The sequence below is a fragment of the Ctenopharyngodon idella genome, chromosome 13 (assembly GCF_019924925.1).
Source record: "Ctenopharyngodon idella isolate HZGC_01 chromosome 13, HZGC01, whole genome shotgun sequence".
NCBI classification, from domain to species: Eukaryota; Metazoa; Chordata; class Actinopteri; order Cypriniformes; family Xenocyprididae; genus Ctenopharyngodon; species Ctenopharyngodon idella.
Window position 1 is genome coordinate 36487215 of NC_067232.1, and position 23725 is coordinate 36510939.

The window sequence follows — 23725 nt, forward strand, 5'->3', positions numbered from 1 at the left end:
ATACCCAAAGATATACTCAAGCTGTCTTCAGCATGTTCATAGATGCAGTGGGTAAATTAAAAGAAAAATCCCCAACCGGCAAGGCTGACTTACCCTTGAGCTAAACTCTGAGCTTTTCCAAAATCAAAGTGTACTTTTACAAAGTTGCATCCAAAGGAAGAAACACTGAAACTGAAACACTACAGTTGAGCCTGGAGGGTTAAACACTCTAACTATGAATTGAGTGGCCTGTCAAGATTTCTGGCCCACTGCTCACAAAGCTGAGATAGAAATGATATGAATTTACAGCGCTTCCCATGGGAATATAATGTTGCACAGCAGACCATGAAGATATACAGTATAAAAATGCCATACAAACAGTTTGTGTCCAATGGCCGCCATCAATCCTGCAAAGACTGTGGAATTAGCCGTGATTTTCTTGTTCTTGGCATTTTATTACCTTTCACTCAATAATACCGACAATAATTCAGCAGCAAGCTGCGAGGATAACATTTTCTTTTTAGAAAGAATTAAACAAGTCTGGAACCAAAGGGCAAAAATGACAACATGGATCCAATATTTAAGATTTAATCTTGATATAAATACAGTGGTCTCAAAAAGTATTCGAACACTTAAACCACATTTAAAATGTCAATAAATAAAATAACGAAATATTAAACCAAGCGGCATTCATTTTAAAAGAAGATAGCACAAACTTTACAGACAAGGAAAAGGTTTGAAATGATAACCAATACATATAGTCCTGTTTTCACAGACAGGGCTTAGATTAAGCCAGCTTTAAGTAGCTTTTGTGCCTTAGACAAAAACATTACCGGTGTGCATCTTGAGACAAAACAATGGCACTGACATATTTTAAGATATACTCACTATTCCTAACGTGTGTGCACTAAATTGGATGGGTTAAATGCAGAGGAAAAATTCAGAGTATGGGTTATACACTTGGGCCTTCACATGTTACTTTCACTTATTCTTAATCTTCATCATAGTTAAATTAAAAGAGATTCAAAAGGAAGAAGAACTTATTACTGTAGTTTACAACTTTGGTACCATTTGACTTAAACATTTAAAATGGCATTTTAAGTTAAATTTGTATTGTTTAAGGATTATTTTACTTATTTATAAGATAATTTTATTGGATATAAAATTCAGTCTGTTCTGTTGGAAGAAAAATAAAGAAGATAATTAGAATATACTGTAGATGACCCCAAAGTACAAAACTGATTTCAGGGTGACTTATGTGTCCAAATATGTATTTTAATTTATTTTATGACTTAGTAAAAATATTACTTGCAAAAAAGCAGACTTATGTTTGCCCGAAGCTGACGAAGTGCGTGTTCACTGTGTATACTGTATAACAGAAATTTGGAACAATAAAACCAAACACAAAACTATTAGCAAACTCTTACTCCCTCTGTATTTCCCCCTCAGAAAGAAGCCATTAAACCTCACTTGAGAACTCGTTCACTGCTCAATTGTCTGCACAATTGTCTTTTTACTGATTTAAAAAGCCATATATGCCTGTTTGCTTCTTTTCAAAGGGTTCTGTGCATTTCAAAGCAAACTCAAAGCAACAAAACTAGGGTGAATGTAAAGCTATTACTTACCGGAATGAGACCCAGCCAGGGAGCTTAGCAGCCTAGAATTCTGATTGGGCCCATCAAATAACTCAACGGAGTCATTCATGGCTGTCTGGAAATAGGCAAATTGCCCAAACACCACTGAGGAAACATAATGAAACACACTGAGCGTGTTACTATCATCACCACTGCTGGGAAGAGACACTAACAAAAGAAGTACAATGAGTTAAGAATAAAAGTCACATAAATTTCCCATTGACACTGTTTCAGGTTGATGGTTTTATAAGTGTCCATATGCAGTCAGCACAGAAGTATGTATAGCCTAGTCACATCAGCCCCATCTAGATAAAGTGGCGATTTAATTCAGTACAATAGAAGATTTTGATTACAGAAATCATGCCGTGAAATTGTGAATAAACTGTAAACTCATACCGCAGAACACCACTTATAGTGCTGCGGCAGCTCTGTCCTGAAAACAAATGACAGAGCTGTGGGAATCAAGAGCTGGGTCATTGCTTGTGATTGACGAACATATGACTGAGCTGGTTCTTTTTTAATTAAATAATCCAAATGACAAATCAAACACATTGGTTTGTTGACTTACTCACTAGAAAAAACTCAAAGGGGCTATATGCAGAATTCAGAAACCCTTGTTATTAGCGACACTGGTGGCCATAAAGTGAACTGCAGCTAGCAATTTATTGCTTGTGCTCGCACTTGTGCACGTGTAACATACTGAACGTGAAGAGAGTGAAGAAAACGAATGTGATTCAATGCCCTGATATACTCATGCAGTTCTTTTTCGTTGCTTAGAAGTAAAAGGAAGTTTTAGGAAATACCTTTGCAACAATATAGGCTACTGTTAACAAACATCCTGAGGCCGACCTCACTGCTAAGAGCAACGTTTAGATGAATATGTAAATATGTGCTGCACACTTTCCTCTCAATAACAAAATAATCACACAACAAAAATGAGAGCTGTGAGAAAGTAAGAAAGCATATGATCATCACGAAAGCTCTGCAATTCACCAGCATCATGTAAACAGATGAGGTCATTCAAATTACACTACGATCGTTTGATTATAAAGTATATTTGAGACTATAGTTTAAAATAATGCCATTTCTTTGCATGACACATTGACATTACAGTACAGAATAGCTCTTTAGGCATCATAGAATGGAAGAGAGGCACATAAACATCTGGAGTCCTTTACATAAAAATCAGTCTACAGGCTTTCATAGACAACCTAGGAAGTCGGGGAAGTTTTTCGTTTTTAAGATTCGTTACAAGCTGTTCACACATTGGCAATAAAAAAGCAATTAATACCTGGAAATTCTTACATATAGCCCCATTAATGCTTAGTTTTTGTTACTGACTTTGTTGTTCAAATAACAATTTATAGTTAAATAATCAGAAGTTTTTTGTGTTTGTCTGTTAGTGTAAATCAAAGTATAGGAGTGTTAATATCATTGTACCCCTTTTTATTGCCTTAAAATCATGAAACTCTGTCTTTAATATATGCAATATATGTATGGTTGGTCACGTCTGGTGTCCATTCCTTCTGACCTGAGACCAGTGATGAAGCTGTGATTAAATGTGTTGGCTTGCTAAAAAGGACACATGGTTCACACGGTAGGGGATGAGAGACCAGGGAAATCACAGAGACATGCTGTGCATGTCAGGTGCTGGTATGAGAGCCAGCTAAGCAGAGAGGGGTGGAAAGGGGTCATACGGGCCACTGCGATGACTCTATTATCTCCCCTGTAATGAGATGTTGGCCCTCGCTTCATACTCAAACAGTACAGAAAACCTGAAGGGCCACTGCTAGTGGCTGTGTAAATATCATTTTGACTGGATTTCTGTCAGCTCACAAATACTTCCACAAACTTCAAATGTTAAAGCTTTACTTACACTCCTATTTGTTATGCATGAACTCCAGTTTTTTGGAATGGATTTATTAAACTCTGGTTTTGTGCAGTTGTGGATATGAAATATGCCCAAAAAAATGTATTTAAACTACTCACATTAAATTTCTGTTTATAATAGAAAATTTGGGTTGAGGACTCATCATTTGAATTAACTGTTTCCTGGCCATTGACTTAATTTTTGTGTCATTTATGAAACAATGCTCTCTGCCATGGACAGAATTTTCCAGCAATCCATGTTCCGCCATGTTCAGATCAAAACACAGTCAAAGAAGAAGCAGAAACAAGCTATAGAAGCACTGATCATTAAACATTAAACAGCATATAAACTGCCTAATGTTACTGAATGAAATGTCGAACCCAAGATGAGGTATAGGACTGTACAAGCTTTGGTGGTGTTGATGGACTAGATCTACTCCATCTATATTTTGATCATCATTCTGAATCCGATTATGTTTAGATGTTCATACAACAAAATATTCTGGGGGCCATGACTTTCATGAAAAAAAGCTGGTGGGGAAAGGGTTAAGCATTATTCAAGATAAACTGAGTTTATCAATTAATATATTTAAAATATTGAGTAAAATTTACTTGAAACAGAGTTTTCAAAATAAATACAACCTGAGAATTGTATGTAGATTCTGCTTTGATCCTTTAACATGCTTTGTTAAATTTACTAGCAATTTCTGATTGAAAACTGTTTCTTGACTTTTTAAGTAAGTCCTACTCCCATTTTATTTTCAGTGTATTACTCAGTATTACAGTAACTGAACTGTGACCTTTTTAAGTAACTTTATTTACTTACCAAACTCTCCAGATACTGTGATGTAGTAGGAGCAGGTCTGGCCTGTCGTGTAGTTGAGAGGGTAATTTGGGGATAATACCACCCCCTCTGATCCAGTGTACTGCCCACCGCATGGTGCTGAAAAGAGAGAAACAACCCTAAAGACTCATATTTACTCTTGTTCAGTCCATATGACACTAGGTAATGAGGTCATTTTTAGTACTGTATTATATAAGTGATGACCAGTGAGACTGGGGGAGCTCTCCAAATTTCAAAAGAGGGAGAAGAGGAAAGCACAAATGAAGTCATTTTTCCATTATGATTGGTCAGATATAATAAATGTACTTTGTGCTTTCTGGAGTCAATATGTCACATGTCTGTGTGTTATATACTCTCAGTCTGTAACACTCATGTTTCATGTGCGCATTCTGTAAGCTTAAGGTACGTTCCAATTGCTTGATAGTGCACTTCCAAGTCCATATTTGACCAATATAATTTAATTACAAATCGCACATGCTACGTTCAAAGAGCAATGCAAAAGGCATTGGGATTAAGTGTGCACAGATGTATCAGTTGACACAGGGGATTTACCCATCAGCAGTTGCATATACCTTAGTACTTCACAAAATTCGGCTAATATAAAGTCATACAGAATACTAAAATAAATGTTATCTTAGAAATCACGTTTACTTTAATATCACATATCGATCAAATTTATCATTTGATTTAGGAGTGTATGTATGATGATGTATGCACCGATCAGGCATAACATTATGACCACCTTCCTAATATTGTGTTGGTCCCCGTTTTGCTGCCAAAACAGCCCTGACCCGTCGAGACATGGACTCCACTAGACCCCTGAAGGTGTGCTGTGGTATCTGGCATCAAGATGTTAGCAGTAGATCCTTTAAGTCCTGTAAGTTGCGAGGTGGGGCCTCCATGGATCAGACTTGTTTGTTCAGCACATCCCACAGATGCTCGACTGGATTTGAGATCTGGGGGATTTGAGATCTGGGGAATTTGGAGGCCAAGTCAACATCTCAAACTCGTTGTTGTGCTCCTCAAACCATTCCTGAACCATTTTTGCTTTTTGGCAGGGCACATTATCCTGCTGAAAGAGGCCACAGCCACCAGGGAATACCGTTTCCATGAAAGGGTGTACATGGTCTGCATCAAAGTAACATCCACATGGATGGCTGGACCCAAGGTTTCCCAGCAGAACATTGCCCAAAGCATCACACTGCCTCCACCGGCTTGCCTTCTTCCCACACACCCAGCCATCCACGTGATGTAAAAGAAAATGTGATTCATCAGTCAACCTTCTTCCATTGCTCTGTGGTCCAGTTCTGATGCTCACATGCCCACTGTTGGCACTTTCGACGGTGGACAGGGGTCAGCATGGGCACCCTGACTGGCCTATGCAGCCCTATATGCAACAAACTGTGATGCACTGTGTATTCTGACACCTTTCTATCAGAACCAGCATTAACTTCTTGAGCAATTTGAGCTACAGTAGCTCGTCTGTTGGATCGGACCACACGGGCCAGCCTTCGCTCCACATGTGCATCAATGAGCCTTGGCCGCCCATGACCCTGTCGCCGGGTCACTACTGTTCCATCCTTGGACCACTTTTGATAGATACTGACCACTGCAGACCGGGAACACCCCACAAGAGCTGCAGTTTTGAAGATGCTCTGACCTAGTCGTCTAGCCATCACAATTCGGCCCTTGTCAAACTTGTTCAAATCCTTACGCTTGCCCATTTTTCCTGCTTCTAACACATCAACTTCGAGGACAAAATGTTCACTTGCTGCCTAATATATCCCACCCATTAACAGTTGCCATGATGAAGAAATAATCAGTGTTATTCACTACACCTGTCAGTGGTCATAATGTTATAATATATATATAAACACCATCCTTTGTACATTTATATGAATATATGGTCATTTACATAATATTTATATACATTTTGGCTGAAATAAACTATTATAAAGTGATAAATTGTTGTTGTTGTTGTTGTTAAAAAACTGATAAATTAATACTAAAAATAAAAGTCACATTTACTTTTATATTACATATCATCCACATTTTAAATTTAGTTTTATGTATGATGAATTATATATTTTATATTAATTTAAATATATTTTAATACATTTATTACATAAACACACCTGGATGCATTATATACATTTATATGAAAGTATAGTCATTTACATAATATTTTGTAACATGAGCATGTCATTATATTTGAAACCTCTAATCTGCATGATGACTCAATTGTTGCCTGTGTTTGATGAAGTTGCAGGGCATTACAACTGAATGAATTTTGCCAAGCAAAATGAACTTCAACAGATATTCCCTGCTGAGTGTACAGAGAGTAGTAAATAGTGCAGGTTTATTTATAAAAAAAAATAAAAAAAAAATAAAAAAAATCACAATTTCAAGGCTTATTCAAAAACAAGGCACAGATAATTACCAGAGGAAATGTAAAAAAGGCTGTTTTGAGTGACTGACACATTTTAAAACACACTGCTTTTTTAAACAATAAATTAATAATCAATCACTGTACATCAAACATGATTCACATTAAAGACAGAAGTAGCTCTCGCTAATAACAACTCAACAGTAATTGTTGTGTGGACTCGTACAAGCTAATGACACCAGATCATTGCATCCTGCAGCAAGCGGTTCACTTTACTCCTAAACATTTATTGGAGCAAGAAAGTCAATAACAAGATATTGGAAAATGTACATACCTTTATACAAGCAGGGTTAATTTGCTTGAGCTTGACATTAATTGCACAAACCAGCTTTATGGTAGCGCTGCTAGAATAGCCTACAATTAACACATCATGCAAACCGCGTGGAAAGGCTTTGGGAATTGCTATAGCGTCTGACAGGTATTTTAGTAAAACTGATTCGTAATTCAGGTCTGAGCATGAGGAGGGAGTATTGAGGAGGTGCAGCCAATGAAGACTATAAATCATCTGTGTGTTGGTGCATTGGCGTGTGTTATCTCTTTATCATGATCGTAATGGGTAGAGGCTAAACGCTTAGGTGTTTGACTGTGCATGACAGGAAAAACAAGTGAAAATCAACCACAAAGGTCACCGAGAGGATTATTGGGAGTGCTAAGTGTAAAAAAAATTGAGGCTAAGAAGGTCAGCAAAGAGTATTTGTGGAGATATTAATCAGTGTCAGTGCTTCTGTCATACCTTTCCCATTGAGTATGACCTTGTAACCGATGGACCACCTGTGATAAGCAATGTTGGGGAACTTTAATTTTAAAAGTTATTGTAAGAAATCAGCCCATTTGTTGGTGTTTAGAGATAACTGTGGTCGATAACTGTGCCTGCTTGGCCGATTAACAGAAGTGCTACCAACCCCCTTGTATCAGTTTGATCATTTTCAGTTTTCACTTTTTTTTTTTTTTTTTTTTTTTTTTGAGAATTTCAGGAAAAAAGTAAAATAAGAGTTTATATTAGCAAGTGTTAATGTTATGCATGTAATTTTATCATTCATTTATATGCACAGCATATCAGTGTAAGACATCCTGCTCTCTAGATCTCAGCAATCGCATTGGCCATTAAAAAACCCATTTCAGTTGACCAACAATAATTGCATTACTCATAAAAAAAGTTATTAATTACCAAGCTGATTACCAAGGATGTTTTTGCTGCACTGACTAAAGGAAAACTTATATGAAATTCTGCAGTAAAGCTAAAATGTGTTAAATTGAGTTAGACTGCTAATCTGAAAGTATAATCAAATTAGGCTAAAAATATTATAAACGAACACGCAAGAGGCCAGGGATTTGTAGAGCTTTGCAGAGGGTGCAGAATCCATCCAAGCCTGATCATTTTGTTACGTTGTTAATTGTATCCACCTTATTTTTAATGTAAGAGCAGACACAGCCATTATTTACCTTGAATGTGCAAACCTTCCAGTGTCAGCCATTTCCAGTTATTTTAGCTTTTTAAAAACAGCCCATTATGCTGTTTGATATTGAAAACTGGTGTTTGTTACTACAACTCGAATTCCGGAAATGTTGGGATGTTTTTTAAATTTGAATAAAATGAAAACTAAAAGACTTTCATATCACATGAGCCAATATTTTATTCACAATAGAACATAGATAACATAACAAATGTTTAAACTGATAAATTTTACAATTTTATGCACAAAATAAGCTCATTTCAAATTTGATGCCTGCTACAGGTGTCAAAATAGTTGGGACGGGGGCATGTTTACCATGGTGTAGCATCTCCTCTTCTTTTCAAAACAGTGTGAAGACGTCTGGGCATCGAGGTTATGAGTTTTTTTAGTTTTGGTGTTGGAATTTGGTCCCATTCTTGCCTGAAGAGTTCGTGGTCGTCTTTGACATATTTTTCTCTATAGGTGAAATATCTGGACTGCAGGCAGGCCAATTCAGCACCTGGACTCTTCTACGACGAAGCCATGCTGTTGTAATAGCTGCAGTATGTGGTTTTGCATTGTCCTGCTGAAATACACAAGGCCTTCACTGAAACAGACGTCATCTGGAGGGGAGCATATGTTGCTCTAAAACCTTTCAGCATTCATAGTGCCTTCCAAAACAAGCAAGCTGGCCATACCGTATGCACTTATGCACTCCCATACCATCAGAGATGCTGGCTTTTGAACTGAACGTTGATAACACGCTGGAAGGTCTCCCTCCTCTCTAGCCCAGAGGACACGGCGTCCATGATTTCCAACAAGAATGTCAAATTTGGACTCCTCTCACCATAGAACACTTTTCCACTTTGAAACAGTCCAATTTAAATGAGCCTTGGCCCACAGGAAACGACGGCGCTTCTGGACCACATTCACATATGGCTTCCTTTTTGCATGATAGAGCTTTAGTTGGCATCTGCAGATGGCACGGCGGATTGTGTTTACCGACAGTGGTTGCTGGAAGTATTCCTGGGCACGTATACCACGGGCATCCAATAAAGGTCTTCAGCCTTGTCCCTTATGCACAGAGATTTCTCCAGTTTCTCTGAATCTTTGATGATGTTATGTACTGTAGATGATGAGATTTACAAAGCCTTTGCAATTTGATGTTAAGGAACATTGTTTTTAAAGTATTCCACAATCTTTTTACGCACTCTTTCACAGCTCTGCCTATCTTTACTTCTGAGAGACTCTGCCTCTCTAAGACATCCCTTTTATAGCTAATCATGTTACAGACCTGATATCAGTTAACTTAATTAGTTGCTAGATGTTCTCCCCGCTGAATCTTTTCAAAATTTCTTGCTTTTTCAGCCATTTTGAGACCTGTAGCAGGCATCAAATTTGAAATGAGCTCATTTAGAGGATAAAAGTGTAAAATTTCTCAGTTTAAACATGTGTTATGTTATCTATGTTCTATTGTGAATAAAATATTCGCTCATGTGATTTGAAAGTCTCTTAGTTTTCATTTTATTCAAACTGAAAAAATGCCCCAACATTTCCGGAATTCGGGTTGTAGATTATTTTCATTAATTATCATAAACACACTAGTTTGTAGACATTCTGAAAATATTTCTATTTGAAATATATGCTATTCTTCAAACTTCCTATTAACATTTCCACACTTTCGACTTTCACCAAGCAGGACAACCATTTTCATTTCAGCATATTAGAAGTATTTGTTAAATATCATGTAACACTGAAGAGTAGAGTAATGGCCACTGAAAATGTAGCTCTACCATTACAGAAATATATTATATATATATATATATATATATATATATATATATATATATATACACCTTATATATATATATATATATATATATATATATACACCTTATATATATATATATACACACACACACAAAGATATTTTACATAAAAGATGTTTACATATAGTTCACAAGACAAAAAATAAATAAATAAATAAAGCTGAATTTATTAAAAAAAACAAAACAAACAAACAAACAAACAAAAAAAAAAACCCTGTTCAAAAGTATGTGAACCACTGATTCTTAATATTGTGTGTGGTTACCTGGATGATCTACAACTGTTTTTTTGTTTTGTGATGGTTGTTCATGAGTCCCTTGTTTGAGCTCTGTTCTTCAGAAAAATCCTCCAGGTCCTGCAGATTCTTCAGTTTTCAAGCATTTTTTGCATATTTGAACCCTTTCCAGCAGTGACTGTATGATTTTGAGATCCATTTTATCACACTGAGGACAACTGAGGGACTCAAACACAACTATTAAAATAGGTTCAAACATTCACTGATGCTCCAGAAGGAAACAAGATGCATTAAGATCCGGGAGGTGAAAAGGTAAATTGTACTTAATTTTTCTTCCGGGAAACATCTGTATCTCTGCAAGTATCTTCTGTTGCTTCTGAAGGGCAGTACTAAATGAAAAAAAAAAAAAAGATATTTAAACAAAATAAGACCTCTTCATCCTGTTCAAAAGTTTTCACCCCTCGGCTCTTAATGCATCTTGTTTCCTTCTGGAGCATCAGAGAATGTTTGAACCTTTTTTAATAGTTGTGTTTGAGTCCCTCAGTTGTCCTCAGTGTGAAAAGATGGATCTCAAAATCATACAGTCACTGCTAGAAAGGGCTCAAATATGCAAAAAAATCCTTGAAAACTGAAGAATCTGCAGGACCTAGAGGATTTTTCTGAAGAACAGAGCTCAGTTTAACTGCTCAGAACAAACAAGGGACTCATGAACAACCATCACAAAACAAAACATTTTTTTTTTTTGTCTTGTGAACTATATGTAAACATCTTTTATGTAAAATATCTTACTCAGGACAGTACTAAATAAAAAATAACATGCATTTTGTATGATCTCTCTTATTTTGTTAAAATTATTCACATTTTCACAGATTCTGCAAATGGTTCAAATACTTTTTCTTGCAACTGTATATATATATATATATACATATATATGTTACCGGCAATGTGTGAAAAGCAGGGATGTATAGAATGTCTAGGGAATATATAGAATCCGTGAAGTTTGTAGGCAAAGTATGAAATGTCTGTTTTTTGTGATTATGTTGCATACTTTTCCTAGGCATTCCATACATTACCTAGGTATTATACAGGATAACAAGCTGGCTGGCCCTTTGGCATTGTATAGAATGCCTAGGAAATGTGTGAAATATAAACCAAACTTCAACCAAGCCTACAAACTTCAGGCATTCTATATACTCCCTAGTATAGTAGTATAGTATAGTATAGGCATTCTATACAATTTCACACATTGCCGGTAACATATATATACAAATCTGTAATTTTAAATTGTAATGAATTACCTGCGTCTGTGCAGCGTCTCTCTTATCTAACAAAGAAGCTGTGAATTTAATTTCTTCATAAATAGCAATGTTACCACCTTGTTGCTAAGGAATATAATTATAATATATATTTCTGTGTGTGCAATCTCCGATATCTGTGTGAGAGTGATGTGTGTGTATGCGCCAATGAAAGCAGTGCATTAATAGAGAACAGTGATTGAACTGACTGGAACTGTGCATTAACCAGTTTTAATGCACACCTTCCAGCCAGTCAGGATCGATTATTCAGATTATTCAGACCATGGTATAACATAATATAATATATGTAATATCAAGTTGTTCTTGAGGCTATTTCATTTAACATTTGAAAAGGTACCAATTTGTCGTAACCGACGTTACCATAGTCAAAATATCTTACTATCCTGTTTATTACTGGGACTTACTGATCTTGAAACATGGTCTACAGCGGTCACTATGTGACATCATTTACTGTTGGTTCATTTAGTATGGTTTTACTATGGTTACTATCATTTAATATGGTTTTCAAAACAAAATGGTTATGTGTGTGGTGGTTATACCACAAATGGATACCACTATTTGTTTTAAATATTTCTAAATATTTCACTGCTTTGCTTTAAGAAATAATAATAACCTAGACAATTTTGAAGAAATGCAATTAAGAAAGAGGTCCTCACCAAAAAGAAATGATTACATAACATGTTATTTGTTAAATGTCTTCCAGAGAGCCACCAACTGTGACAAACAACAAAAGAGCATGAGGTTAGAACTAAGCAAGTTCTGTGTGTACCTAAACCTTGGCATAACTCTGCTCATAATTGCCTTTATCTCAATGCCAATGAATATCCTGGCCTTCCAAAATCGCAGTCCACGCCACCTGTGATCTCTCTGCTCTGGCTGTGTTCCTTTCATCCCTCAGGTCTCAGTAACAATGATCTTCAATTGAGATTCCTCACACATCAGTCCCATGCTAAAGCCTCTGGGCTCTGGCACCCACAGGTCTGTTGCTTCATCTGCCTCACAATGCTTCTGTGAGCTCATGAAAAGCTGGTGTCAGAATGCAGCTGAGGCTCCCTGTTTTCTGCATATCAAACTCACTCCTGTAGCTTTGATCACATCACCTTCCCTTCACACTCGCCATGAGGAGACTGTCTGGAGCAACACACACACGCACACGCACACACACACACACACACACACACACACACACAGAAAGAGAGAGAGAGAGAGTTGTGCGTGCTTGTGTGCAAGTGGGCATACGCAAATACAAGCACACATATACTGTGCCTTTTGTTCGGAGATTTGCTTTTAGAAACCTGCAATTTCACACTGAGATGGAAAGAAATTTCAGGTTTTTGGAAATATACATTTTTTTAGGCTTGACTGTCTGGGGTTTCTTTCTTTCTTTCTTTCTGGTCTAGCACTTCTTTGCTTTGCTAAAGGACACTAATAGGAATATGAAGAAAAGGGGGAGAAAACAAAGTGCAGCTCCTGCTAAATACCATCACAAATCCACAGAAAAAAAAGAAAGAAAGAAAAAGAAAAGTTTTCTATAAGGGACTAGCAGATTAAGTAATAATGTACAGGGATAAAGTCACTAACTCACTATCATACATGACAACCACCTTATTGAGGTGATAGGCAGAAAAATCTCCAAATTTCTCCTTTGGTTATAATCTAATTTTCAATTCATTTAATGCATGTTAAATGACCAGCAGTTGCTCTTCCTTAATTTTTAACATTTACCCAAAACTAGCTAAATAAATAAATTAGGCTGAGCTAAACTGCTAATTGTACTGTAGCTGTAAGAGTACTTTTTTCCATTTTTAAAAATAATAATACAGTAATAATAATAATAATAATAATTTTGTTTATTTCTATTCTGAACAAGCTAATTTAACAAAGTTAATGCATTAAATGCATGTAAAAAAAATAAATTGACATTTAAAAAAGTTTAATAAATGCTGTAAAAATATATTGCTGAATGTTAATGGACCTTATTGTAAAGTGTTACCAATGGATGTGAAGGTTTATAGTTTAAAAAGGTTAAAATATTAGGATTTTTCTTATCTACACCTATTGTTTTGCTTCAGAAGACAGTATTGATTCATCAACTGGAGTAGCATGGATTAGCATGATGTTCACTTTGTGTGACTTATGTGTTTTCTTGCATTATAATTACTCACAGATCTGAAGAAAGAAAGTCTTATACATCTGGGACAGAATGAGAGTGAGCAAATAATAAGAGAATTTCTGGTGGAGTATCTGTAAGTTGTAATAGATTAAAAAAAAAGAATCAATTACTTATAGTTAATTAATAACATATAGACTATAGAGTTACTTATATAATGTTTTGCTGATACATTAAACCAAAAAAGGTTGCAATCTACAGTCTTCTTCAAAAGTTCTCATTTTGTGTTCCATGAAAAAAAAAAAAACATGAGGGTCATATCACTTTTTGTTGATCTATTCCATTAAAGTATGACATCAGAATCATTTTTCAAATTCAGTTCTGCATATTCAATGATTAATTTCCAAATAAAACATGAACAACTTACAGCGATTCAGATTCATGCAATTCAAAATGTCAGTGGAATGATCTTGAAGAATAAAACAGCATTGCTACAGAAGGACAAAAAAAAAAAAAAAAAAAAAAAAAAAAAAAGGATCATAACACAGAGCGTTCAAAAGCTTGTGGTAACCTACATACACTAAATTCAGCCATATGCACTTTTGGATTCTGTCTTTTATCTTTTTATGTTCTGTAAATATCCACTGAGAGCCCAAAACTGCTCAACAAAGAGCGCATGACATCAAAACACGCATTAGCCTACATAAGAACAGGTCACCGCGGGATAACTGTATCTTCCCTAAGACTGCAGCTCATTAGCTGTTGTTAGCGGCGCTCTGTTGTGCCCAGACTGCATGCGTGGCTAAATGTAGCAGCCCATGTGTTCCTGCCTCACATAAGCATGGAGACAACAGCTGTGGCTGCCACCTGACCAACCCCAACTTCACTCACAATGCAGTGCTTGAACATAGCTGTGGAAAATCACGCATCCACGAAAAGGAGGCTTCTCCGGATTAGAAACAGCCGTGGATCTGTACGGCCTCTGAGAGGCGCCATGCCACCACGCTCCCAACCCCCACGCCTTCTCACTATTTACAGCCAGGGAAGAGTCCTCATTCAACAGTACTGAGACAGTCTTTTAGTTACTATGGAAACGAATAAAAGATCTGTTTGGGTGAGAGAACCAAAGAAAGAGAGGAAAATCCTTCATTATTTAAAGGGACCTCACCTCTTTCTAATGAGTTTTGTCTAAAAGCTTGGGGATGTGGCTCTGGGCCACATCAGTATTCCAAACGGTGGTAGAGAAATTACAAGCTTGTATAAAAAAAAAAAAAAGGCCTAGCAGTCACTGCCTGCTCTCAGCGACTTTTCCAATATATAATCACAGCATTTACTTGTTACGCTGTCACTAACAATATTAAAATCAATCCTCTCAATTAAAAATGACAATTTTGCAAGCAGTAACTGTTAAAAAAAGCAAAAATGCACTTGGTAAAGGCACGATTATTGGCTGTTATGGAGTGTTCTGATGTATCCCCATTAACCCTGCATGAGCCACTAATGCAAAAAACAGCATGCCATTTCATTAGACAGCTGATGCTGGACTGATGCTCATGGTATATTGCATATAGAAGCCATTTCCATGCATGCAGCCTTTGGGAGAGAGGACCTTAACATTCAGACTGAGTCTTCCCAGTCCTGCTCACCCTGATCTGCATATCCGCCACAAGACCTTCACTCAGAGGCACCATAGAGCAGTGCACTCTCTATTTGCACTCACAGAGAAGCATATGTATTACAATTTTAGGGAAATGGTTGACTGAAAGTTGCTAATCTGGGGTGCGTTTCCTGAAAACATTGTTAGCCAGTTCCATCATTACAAACACAGTTCAACAATGTGTTTTCAAAACCAAAGTTCCAATGACCATTCGCAAACAGCAGCACAAATTTGTGTTGTTGGATCTACAGCTCTCGGCCTGTGGTTAGAAATATTTATTTCTTTGTTTTTTTGTTAGCATGACATGTAGACTTAAATAGATCAAGCTCCTAGCAACAATAAGCAAGCTAACATGCAGTACATTCTATATCTTTATTTCCATTCCACTGCAGCAGCATCTCAGAAAAATTGCGCTGCGGAGAAAGCTGCTGACTGAATGAATTGCATGTATATCGGAGAAACATCTGCAATTTATATACTACATGTTAACGTGATAAAAAATGAACAGCTTTCTGTTGTTTGTGTAAATGAACTATAATAATATTAAATGAATTACGATCTTGAATCGAAAATTAGCAGATATCATTACCTGTGCATGACATCATGGCAGTCCTATATTGTTGAACCAACGTGGTTCAAACGACGGAGGTGCGACCATGCATCGCACTACGGTGACTAAGCAGTGAGTTACGTTGTTGTACAGGAAACGCATTTACAGGTAAGCAACACATACATCATGCTGTCCGTTAATGCATGATGTGGGAGTGTTGTGATGCGGCAGAGAAAGTTTACATTTATGAAAATTAACTGCAGTTTGAAGATTGATTTGAAGTTTGAAGGGATGTAGGCCTTGCTGTTTGTTCGGAGTGGACGTTAAGTAGTTGTTAAGGTGTTCTGGGTGGTTTATAGAATGTTGTTATATGCAGAGTGCAAATTACATTACACAATGGCCTTCAGGGGGTCAGAGAGATGGGGGGGTGGGGGGGGGGCTGCATATATATATATATATATATATATATATATATATATATACCTACCATTATAGAAATGGACACAACATTCATACGCAATTGATTGACAGATAACCTGTGCGCTCCTATTTCAGTGTTGTTATTAAGTTAAGGATATATTTTCAGCAAACAGTTTGCTTTATACGTTCAGGTTAATAGCATTAAAGAGGGCAAATGTTATAATTCAATTGTATTGTGTATATGTATTTTAAACACATTATGTTCTTTGTCTATGCAATAAATGCAAAGTTCGGGAGGAAGACGTTCAAATGATCTATCCAATCAGCACGAGAGGAGCCCTATATATATATATATATATATATATATATATATATATATATATATATATATATATATATATATATATATATATATATATATATATATATATATATATATATATACACGTAGCTGGCTCACCTATGTTCCTCGACAGTTTTCAGCACCCTCCACCACCCTAACTCCTCACTCTTCACTCAGCCAGGAATATAGGGGGGAGTACTCTGGGTTCGGGCCAAAATACCAAGCTTGGAGCCCTCTCCTCGGACAGCACGCTAAATACGCAAACTTCTTTTACTTTGACTATTTATAAGTGTGAACTTGTGAATTGCAATTTAAAATCAGAAGCTAGAAATGTATCTTCATATTTACAGGTAAAGCTTCATATTACGTGTAGACTATTTTCTTTGACTTGACCCCCACTAGGGTGCTCTAGGTGGTTGTCATAGCATTGCTAGATGGTTGCTAGTGTGTTGCTAAGGATGTTCCGGGTGGTGATACAGAAAATTGCCACAGACAGTGATTTTCAGCGAGTCAAAGTCATTCATATTCAATGAGTGACAGCAATGGTTGCTGTTGCTCATAGAAAATAAATGACTTCCCATCACTGCGAATCATTGTGTGATGTGGGTATGTCCAGTGATGCGGTAAAGTTGAGAAAAGTTGAGTTTTACACAAATAAGCAGCAGATGAACAGAGATTTGAAGTCTGACAGACAGTAGGCCTTGCCAGGTGGTTACTAAAGGCAGTTGTGTGGTTTCTTGAACGTTGCTAAATTTGTGTGTGCTGCTTTATGTGGTAATTGTTCTTTGTTGTTAGATGAATGCATAATAAAATTAGCCAAAATATGTAATAAATAAAAAAGCAAAGAATTGAGCTGCAATCTGTATTGTATAAAGCGCTATATAAATAAAGGTGCCTTGGCTTGACTATATCTTACAGGTGTTTTAACTCTTAACAGGTGTTTGAAAATCTGAGGAGTTTTGCAGGTGCAGATTTTGTCGAATTGTCTTTGAGACAAGTAATTTAATTTGGTGGTCATCTTGTTTATGCACTTGAACAGCTATTTCTGATGTGGGTAATAGCCATACAGCTCTTGTATACTTGAAGGGCAACAGTTTGTCAAAATTAAGTTTCAAAAATATATTTGAAATCAGCAATACAATCTGACAACAATGGTACAATTGTTCATCAACAGTAGATCATATGAAAGTGTGGTATTCATTGACTGTTTTTGTTATACCATATAAGATATTTAAGACTTTTTATGGCATTAAATTTGATCAAACTGAATTTAAGACTTTTTAGGTCTTTATAACAACACAAGCTTATTGGAAAAGTGTGCCTGTACTTACAATTTTTTTTTTTTTTTTTGCAAAACTCCAAAAACATACCTACATATACAATACTTTTTTAATCGACCGACCACAGTTCCATATTTATGGCTTTTCTGACGTATAGTAAACTTGATCGGTAGCTCACCTGGTACAGCATTGCACTTGCGAGTCCCGTGAAACACACGTCACGATAAAAGAGCTCTTGTAGAAGCAAGCTAACATGGGATGGTTGCCATTAAGGCGTTAAAACTGAACTTGCTTTTAACGCCATTCACTAGACTATTCACGTAAAGTGTCGCAAAACGTGCAAGCAGCAACATAATATAATTTTGCTGAAATGTTGCCACAGGCACGTTTTTGCTTTTTAAAGACCTGCGAAAACCTATCTTGAAAAGGGACATTCATTCCTAAAGCCATATTGTGGAATGTTACAATTACAAGCACATGTGCATTGTATGTATGCATCTGCTTGTATGGCTTAAATGATGAGAGAGCATTACACCCCATTAACTCTTAAATGATGTTGTTAAAGTCATTATCCTGGCCTAAGGCCTCTGTATATTAGTAATGCTTTGAACAGTATGTGCACTGTGTATTGCTGGAGGTCGACACAATGGATAAATGCAGTGATGGCGTGCTGCCTCTCCTTGCTGAAGGTGACATAAATAACAGATTTCGGAGACTAGAAATAAACTGAAGTGACAGACAATATGATGAAATGGCCCGTGAAACAGCAACATTTGCTTCACATCTCCCTTGGTTTTCAGAACGATTTCCAATTGTGCCTACTGCACTCTTTTTAAGCCATTGCCCACCCCACAAAGAAAAACTCAGATACGTCCGTTCATCCGTTGCCGCCCCCCAATCAAATCTGACTCATTCTCACTGGACTACTTGGAAGCGCCCACTTTGGCTAAAAGGTCATAAGTACTCAGCAAGCCATTTACCTCATTAGCTTTAAGCATGGGCTATTGATAAAATGAAGCTGCAGCAGCAGTGTATAAAAGCATCGCAAATGGCTCACAGTCTCTTTTCTACTTCGTCTAACCTCACACCTCTGCATTAAAGAGCTCTGACTGAGGACGGCTAAAAGGATTAACCTCCACAAACTGCTGTCTGTGAATCAATGCGCCATGACCATCACAAAATACTTCTGTATGTCAATGATTAGTGACTTCTAACTGATAAACAAGAACAATATTGAGCAGGGTTACTGTAGTTAACTAAAACTAAAACCATAAGAAAACTTTTGTCATTTGTAATAAAATAATCTTTAACTAAAATAAAATAATCTAGTTGGCAACATTTCTTATATTCATTTAGTATAACTAAATGAATTATTTATTTTTAATGAAACTCCTTTCATCTATATGTCCATGAGACTTTGTGAGCCCTATTTTAACGATCTAAGCATATGGTCTAAAGCGCACACCGCAAGTGCACTTAGGGCGTGTCCGAATCCACTTTTGCTAGTTTAACGACGGGAAAAATGGTCGGCGCGCCAGGTCTAAAAGGGTTGTCCCTATTCTCTTAATGAGTAATGGGTGTGTTTTGGGCGTAATGTGAAATAAACCAATCAGAGTCTCATCTCCCATTCCCTTTAAAAGCCAGTTGCGCTCGGGCCATGGTGGATTCGCTATTTTTACATGGCGGAATCTGCAAGCAGAAAAACTGAATGCTTCTCTAGCGAGGAAACGGATCTGCTCGTGCGTGAGGTTAAAGCACGCGAGCAGACCATCTACGGGACAAGCCAGATTCCACCAAAACATTTTTATCTTTATGCACACAATAATAATCTTTTACACTGTAATCCTTTTATTTTTAATATTTGGCATGTTTGTGTGCTGCTGTGCGTCCCTGTGTGTGTAATAAGCAGAGTGTACGCGTGTTGTGCACCCGCATATAGGCGCATATTACTAACGCGCTCTTTAAATAACAAAACAAATATTGTTGCATTGACTTTAGACCAGTCTATTTCAGTTGCCTCAAAATAGCAACGCGCCCACAATAAGGCCAAACACACCTCGGTTCCAAATGGGTGCAAATGCATTTGCTATTTAAACAATGTGGCGAAGGATGGAATGATGAAAATGATAAATGCGTCAGGTTGAAACTAGCAAAAAACACTTGTGTCGCGCCTGGTGCCGCATTGCGCCGGGTGTATGATAGGGCCCTGTGACTTTTCCTACCCATACTATACTTCATACTTCAGTGCAATCAAATTGCTAAAATGTGTTATAATATTCATTAATAAAAAAGCAGGCCAAAAGTAAAACATGTGAAAAGAACTATAAAAGGGAGTGGAAATAGCAAATGAGCTAATGAATGGTCCTCTGCAGCCATCTCCTGGTTATAGTGGTAATTTCATATCATTTTCATGTTTCATGTCATGAAGTATGTTTGTTTTCCACCAGGTGACAGAAATTATCCATAAAGCATAGCACATTTTCCATGTGTCATCTCCATGGATGAAAATGAGAAATGTAGATCTTCTTTAAAGTTACTTTTACTGCACACATGTAGAGTTAAAAAAAAAAAAAAGTGTTTAAAACATTACATTGTTGAAAAAAATATTGTACCCACATATTGCTAGTCTAGACTGGACAAAAGAGACAGATTGAAATACCAGGTGTAAATGGAAATGTGTCTCTCTAGTCTACTTGTGATCCGATCGACCAAAACGCATCTTAATACCAGGTGTAAACAGGGTACTAGACAAGGACCAAATCAGCATTAACCACAACTAGAGGTCAAGCTCAAGACAAACTTTGAATGTTGGGTTGAATGACAACCTTGCCTGGAAGTTTTAAGTATGAAATCTGAATGTTATATGAGCCTTTGAATACTTTGACAGTTTGAAGAGAGATCTGAAGTTATATAGGCCTTGTCATGTTACGAAGGTGTTCCGAGTAGTTGTTAGGCAGTTTCTGGGGTTTTACCAGTTTGTACAACTGGTGTACATGCTGGTGTTTGAACATGATTGCCTAACCGAAACAACAAAATGTCATCGTTGAACTGCAACTGACTGCAACACTTCATTATTTAAAACAGAAAAAAAAAAAAAAACATGTTTATCCCTGCTACCGTTATTTAAAGAGGCTAATATAGACTGAGTCAGGCTGTGCAACCTCTCCAGAATCCAGTTGTCTTTGGTAGACATACTCACTTAACTAATAGAGGAGCCGGGGGGGATTCTTAGCAGGCACAAAGCTAATGGATTGTACGAACGTGGGCTTGCGTACACTCTGTGCGGATGATTAAGATCAAATAAAGCATCTCTCATGACACAATCAGATGATTATGTTAGCTCAACAATGACCTGTATAGGAATATGTCTCTACCCCACAGTTACAGCTCATGCATAAAGATGGGCGAAGCAACGTGCTGGAAATTCCATCAGTGAGGACAAACAAAATGTTCCTGGAGTGCGGAAATGAGGCTGTCTCACAAAGGGCATCAGCGGCTTTCCATCTCCATCAAAAGAGGTTAAATAATCAACGGATGCTACTGAGGTGCGAAACCCTTGCTTGACCTTTGGATTGGGGTCAATGATGTTCATTGCACGTTCATATCTATAACCTGGTGTTGTTTTTGAACACGCTGGGTTCAGAGGGAGCACATGCTTCTTCTGTCATGTGATTTGAGCTATTATCACAGAAACACTGGGAATTACATAACAGTGAAGTGTGTGATTTCTGCACTGCTAGCGGCACGAAATGAAATTGCAATCTGTTTATTTAAGCGGACCAACTGGCTGGACATAACGACACTGACTCAAGCATGGCATGTTGGGGGTTTGCAGATTCAGCACAGCAGGGTGAGAAAACTAAACATATTTGTTTATTTTTTATTAAACAGTGGTTTACTGAACAAACTGTGTCTCTGTCTTTAAATTCATTCAATTATAATTGAAATCTCTGCTAATGCTGTAGACTATATAGGGACCCCTTACTTGCACATTAATAACTATAATATTAAAGGTTACAATTAACAACATAGCAATTGCTATTTAATTTTAGATATAATAATAAACACTAATAATAATAATAAATGTACATAAACATGTACATTGCACATAAGGCAGTTCTTGCATTAACTTCTATATCTAATTATAAAATTCTGTTTCTCCAATTCGTTGTTGAAATATAATCATTTACACAGTGGCTGTCATAACTTGTTTTCATGATGGATTTATGTAAACATACATTAAATAATTAAGATATCACTAAAAGGTTAAGTAAAATATTATTTATATACGCTAATATAATGCATTTCTCTAGCGACAAGCTGTGGACACTAAATGGCTTTTCTGATGTAAATGCAATGCAACGTGACATTGTTTACAAGCTGTTTTATTGACTTCCTTCCACGGTTGAAACACTTATTGAGCGATTGCACAAGATATGACACGTTACGATATGATCATTAAGTTGTACTGTATCTTTCAACATACCTTCAGATGCTCATTCATGTTCATTCTGTAAATAGTAGTGAAGGGGAAGTGATCGACTAGTGAAGGAAGTAGTGATCGACTGCCGCTTGAACTGAGGCGCCTATACAGCGATCTGTTACGCCACATCAAAAAGTGTCAAAACGGCATTTATTGTTTGAATTTCGTGATAAAATTGACAGAATTTGAAAGATGACACTTTCTTTCTTATCGAAAGTAACAAAATACAGAGCGGGACGAATATATGAACCGTTACACCCCCAATATATTTCCTTTTAATTCTATGCTTTCCCTTGACTGCTAGATCCCTGAATATGTAACCAAAACGCAGATGGTTTGAAAAAAAGAAATGGAAGACAGAGGGGGAAGCTGGAGAAATGAGAAAGGTCTTGGATTGACAGGAAATGTGTGAATGAGTGGCACTTGTCACCACCCAAGCTCTCTCATCTGTCACTGAGGGACAAAGACCTGGGCGCTGTTCTTTTAAAGGCCTCTGTCCGCGTCTGTCTCACTCTGTGTAAGCCAATGGGAGAACCAGACGGTTTCTTCAAACCCAATAAATAATGGCTGCGTACTGGCAGTGTGACAGAGCAGAACTATGCATGTAACAATGGCCTAATCAATTAACTCTCAAGATTGCAAACAACAAAAGGAATACTGTCTCTGATAAGGAGGCTGCTGCTATTTTCTTTAGATGAAGAGATGCTTAATCAAATTAACATGCATCAATACTTTGCGTTTAAAACTGCTGGACAAAAAAGACAAAAATCAAGGTTCCAAAATCAATGAACAACCAAACAATCTGTGAAAAAATAATAATAAATAAATAAAAAGTCAGCAATAATTACAAATTTCCTGTATTGGTGGGCGGAAAATGTATGCCATGGTATGAATAATTTATGAATAATGAATTATGGTAATGAAACGAGAAAAATGATTTATGTATTAAATATTAATGTCATAATGTCTATTTTTAAATAATCCAGTGAAATAAATACTTGACAAACAAAAGGTACTTCATCTCATTCATTTTAAAATTTAAATTTGATAAACACAGTCTGGCATCAGTTGCAACCTATAGTGCATTATAAATGATCCGCATGACACAGGTTACAGTTAACAATTGTATTTTGTTAAAAGATGGCACAAACTAAACAGAATGGTGCAGCCAGCATATATTCACCTCCTTCTCAAAGTAACATGCAACCAGACCATTACACAGTGTAAAAACACGTTATGTACCATTTGAATTAAAAGATTTATCATTGCTCTTCAACAATAAAAACTGACACTCCTGTT

At 36.8% G+C, this 23725-nt stretch overlaps 1 protein-coding gene across 4 annotated transcripts in view; it reads right to left on the reverse strand.

Moving 5' to 3' along the window:
* LOC127524842 (CUB and sushi domain-containing protein 1-like) overlaps positions 1-23725 on the reverse strand; it is a 632721-nt gene that overhangs the window by 90725 nt on the left and 518271 nt on the right. For all 4 annotated transcript variants that reach the window (XM_051916817.1, XM_051916816.1, XM_051916815.1 and 1 more), the window contains 2 exons: positions 4309-4425; positions 1605-1718 (listed from right to left, as the gene is read on the reverse strand). In XM_051916817.1, the coding sequence (XP_051772777.1) occupies positions 1605-1718; positions 4309-4425 (231 nt within the window). The remainder of the gene's footprint in view (positions 1-1604; positions 1719-4308; positions 4426-23725) is intronic.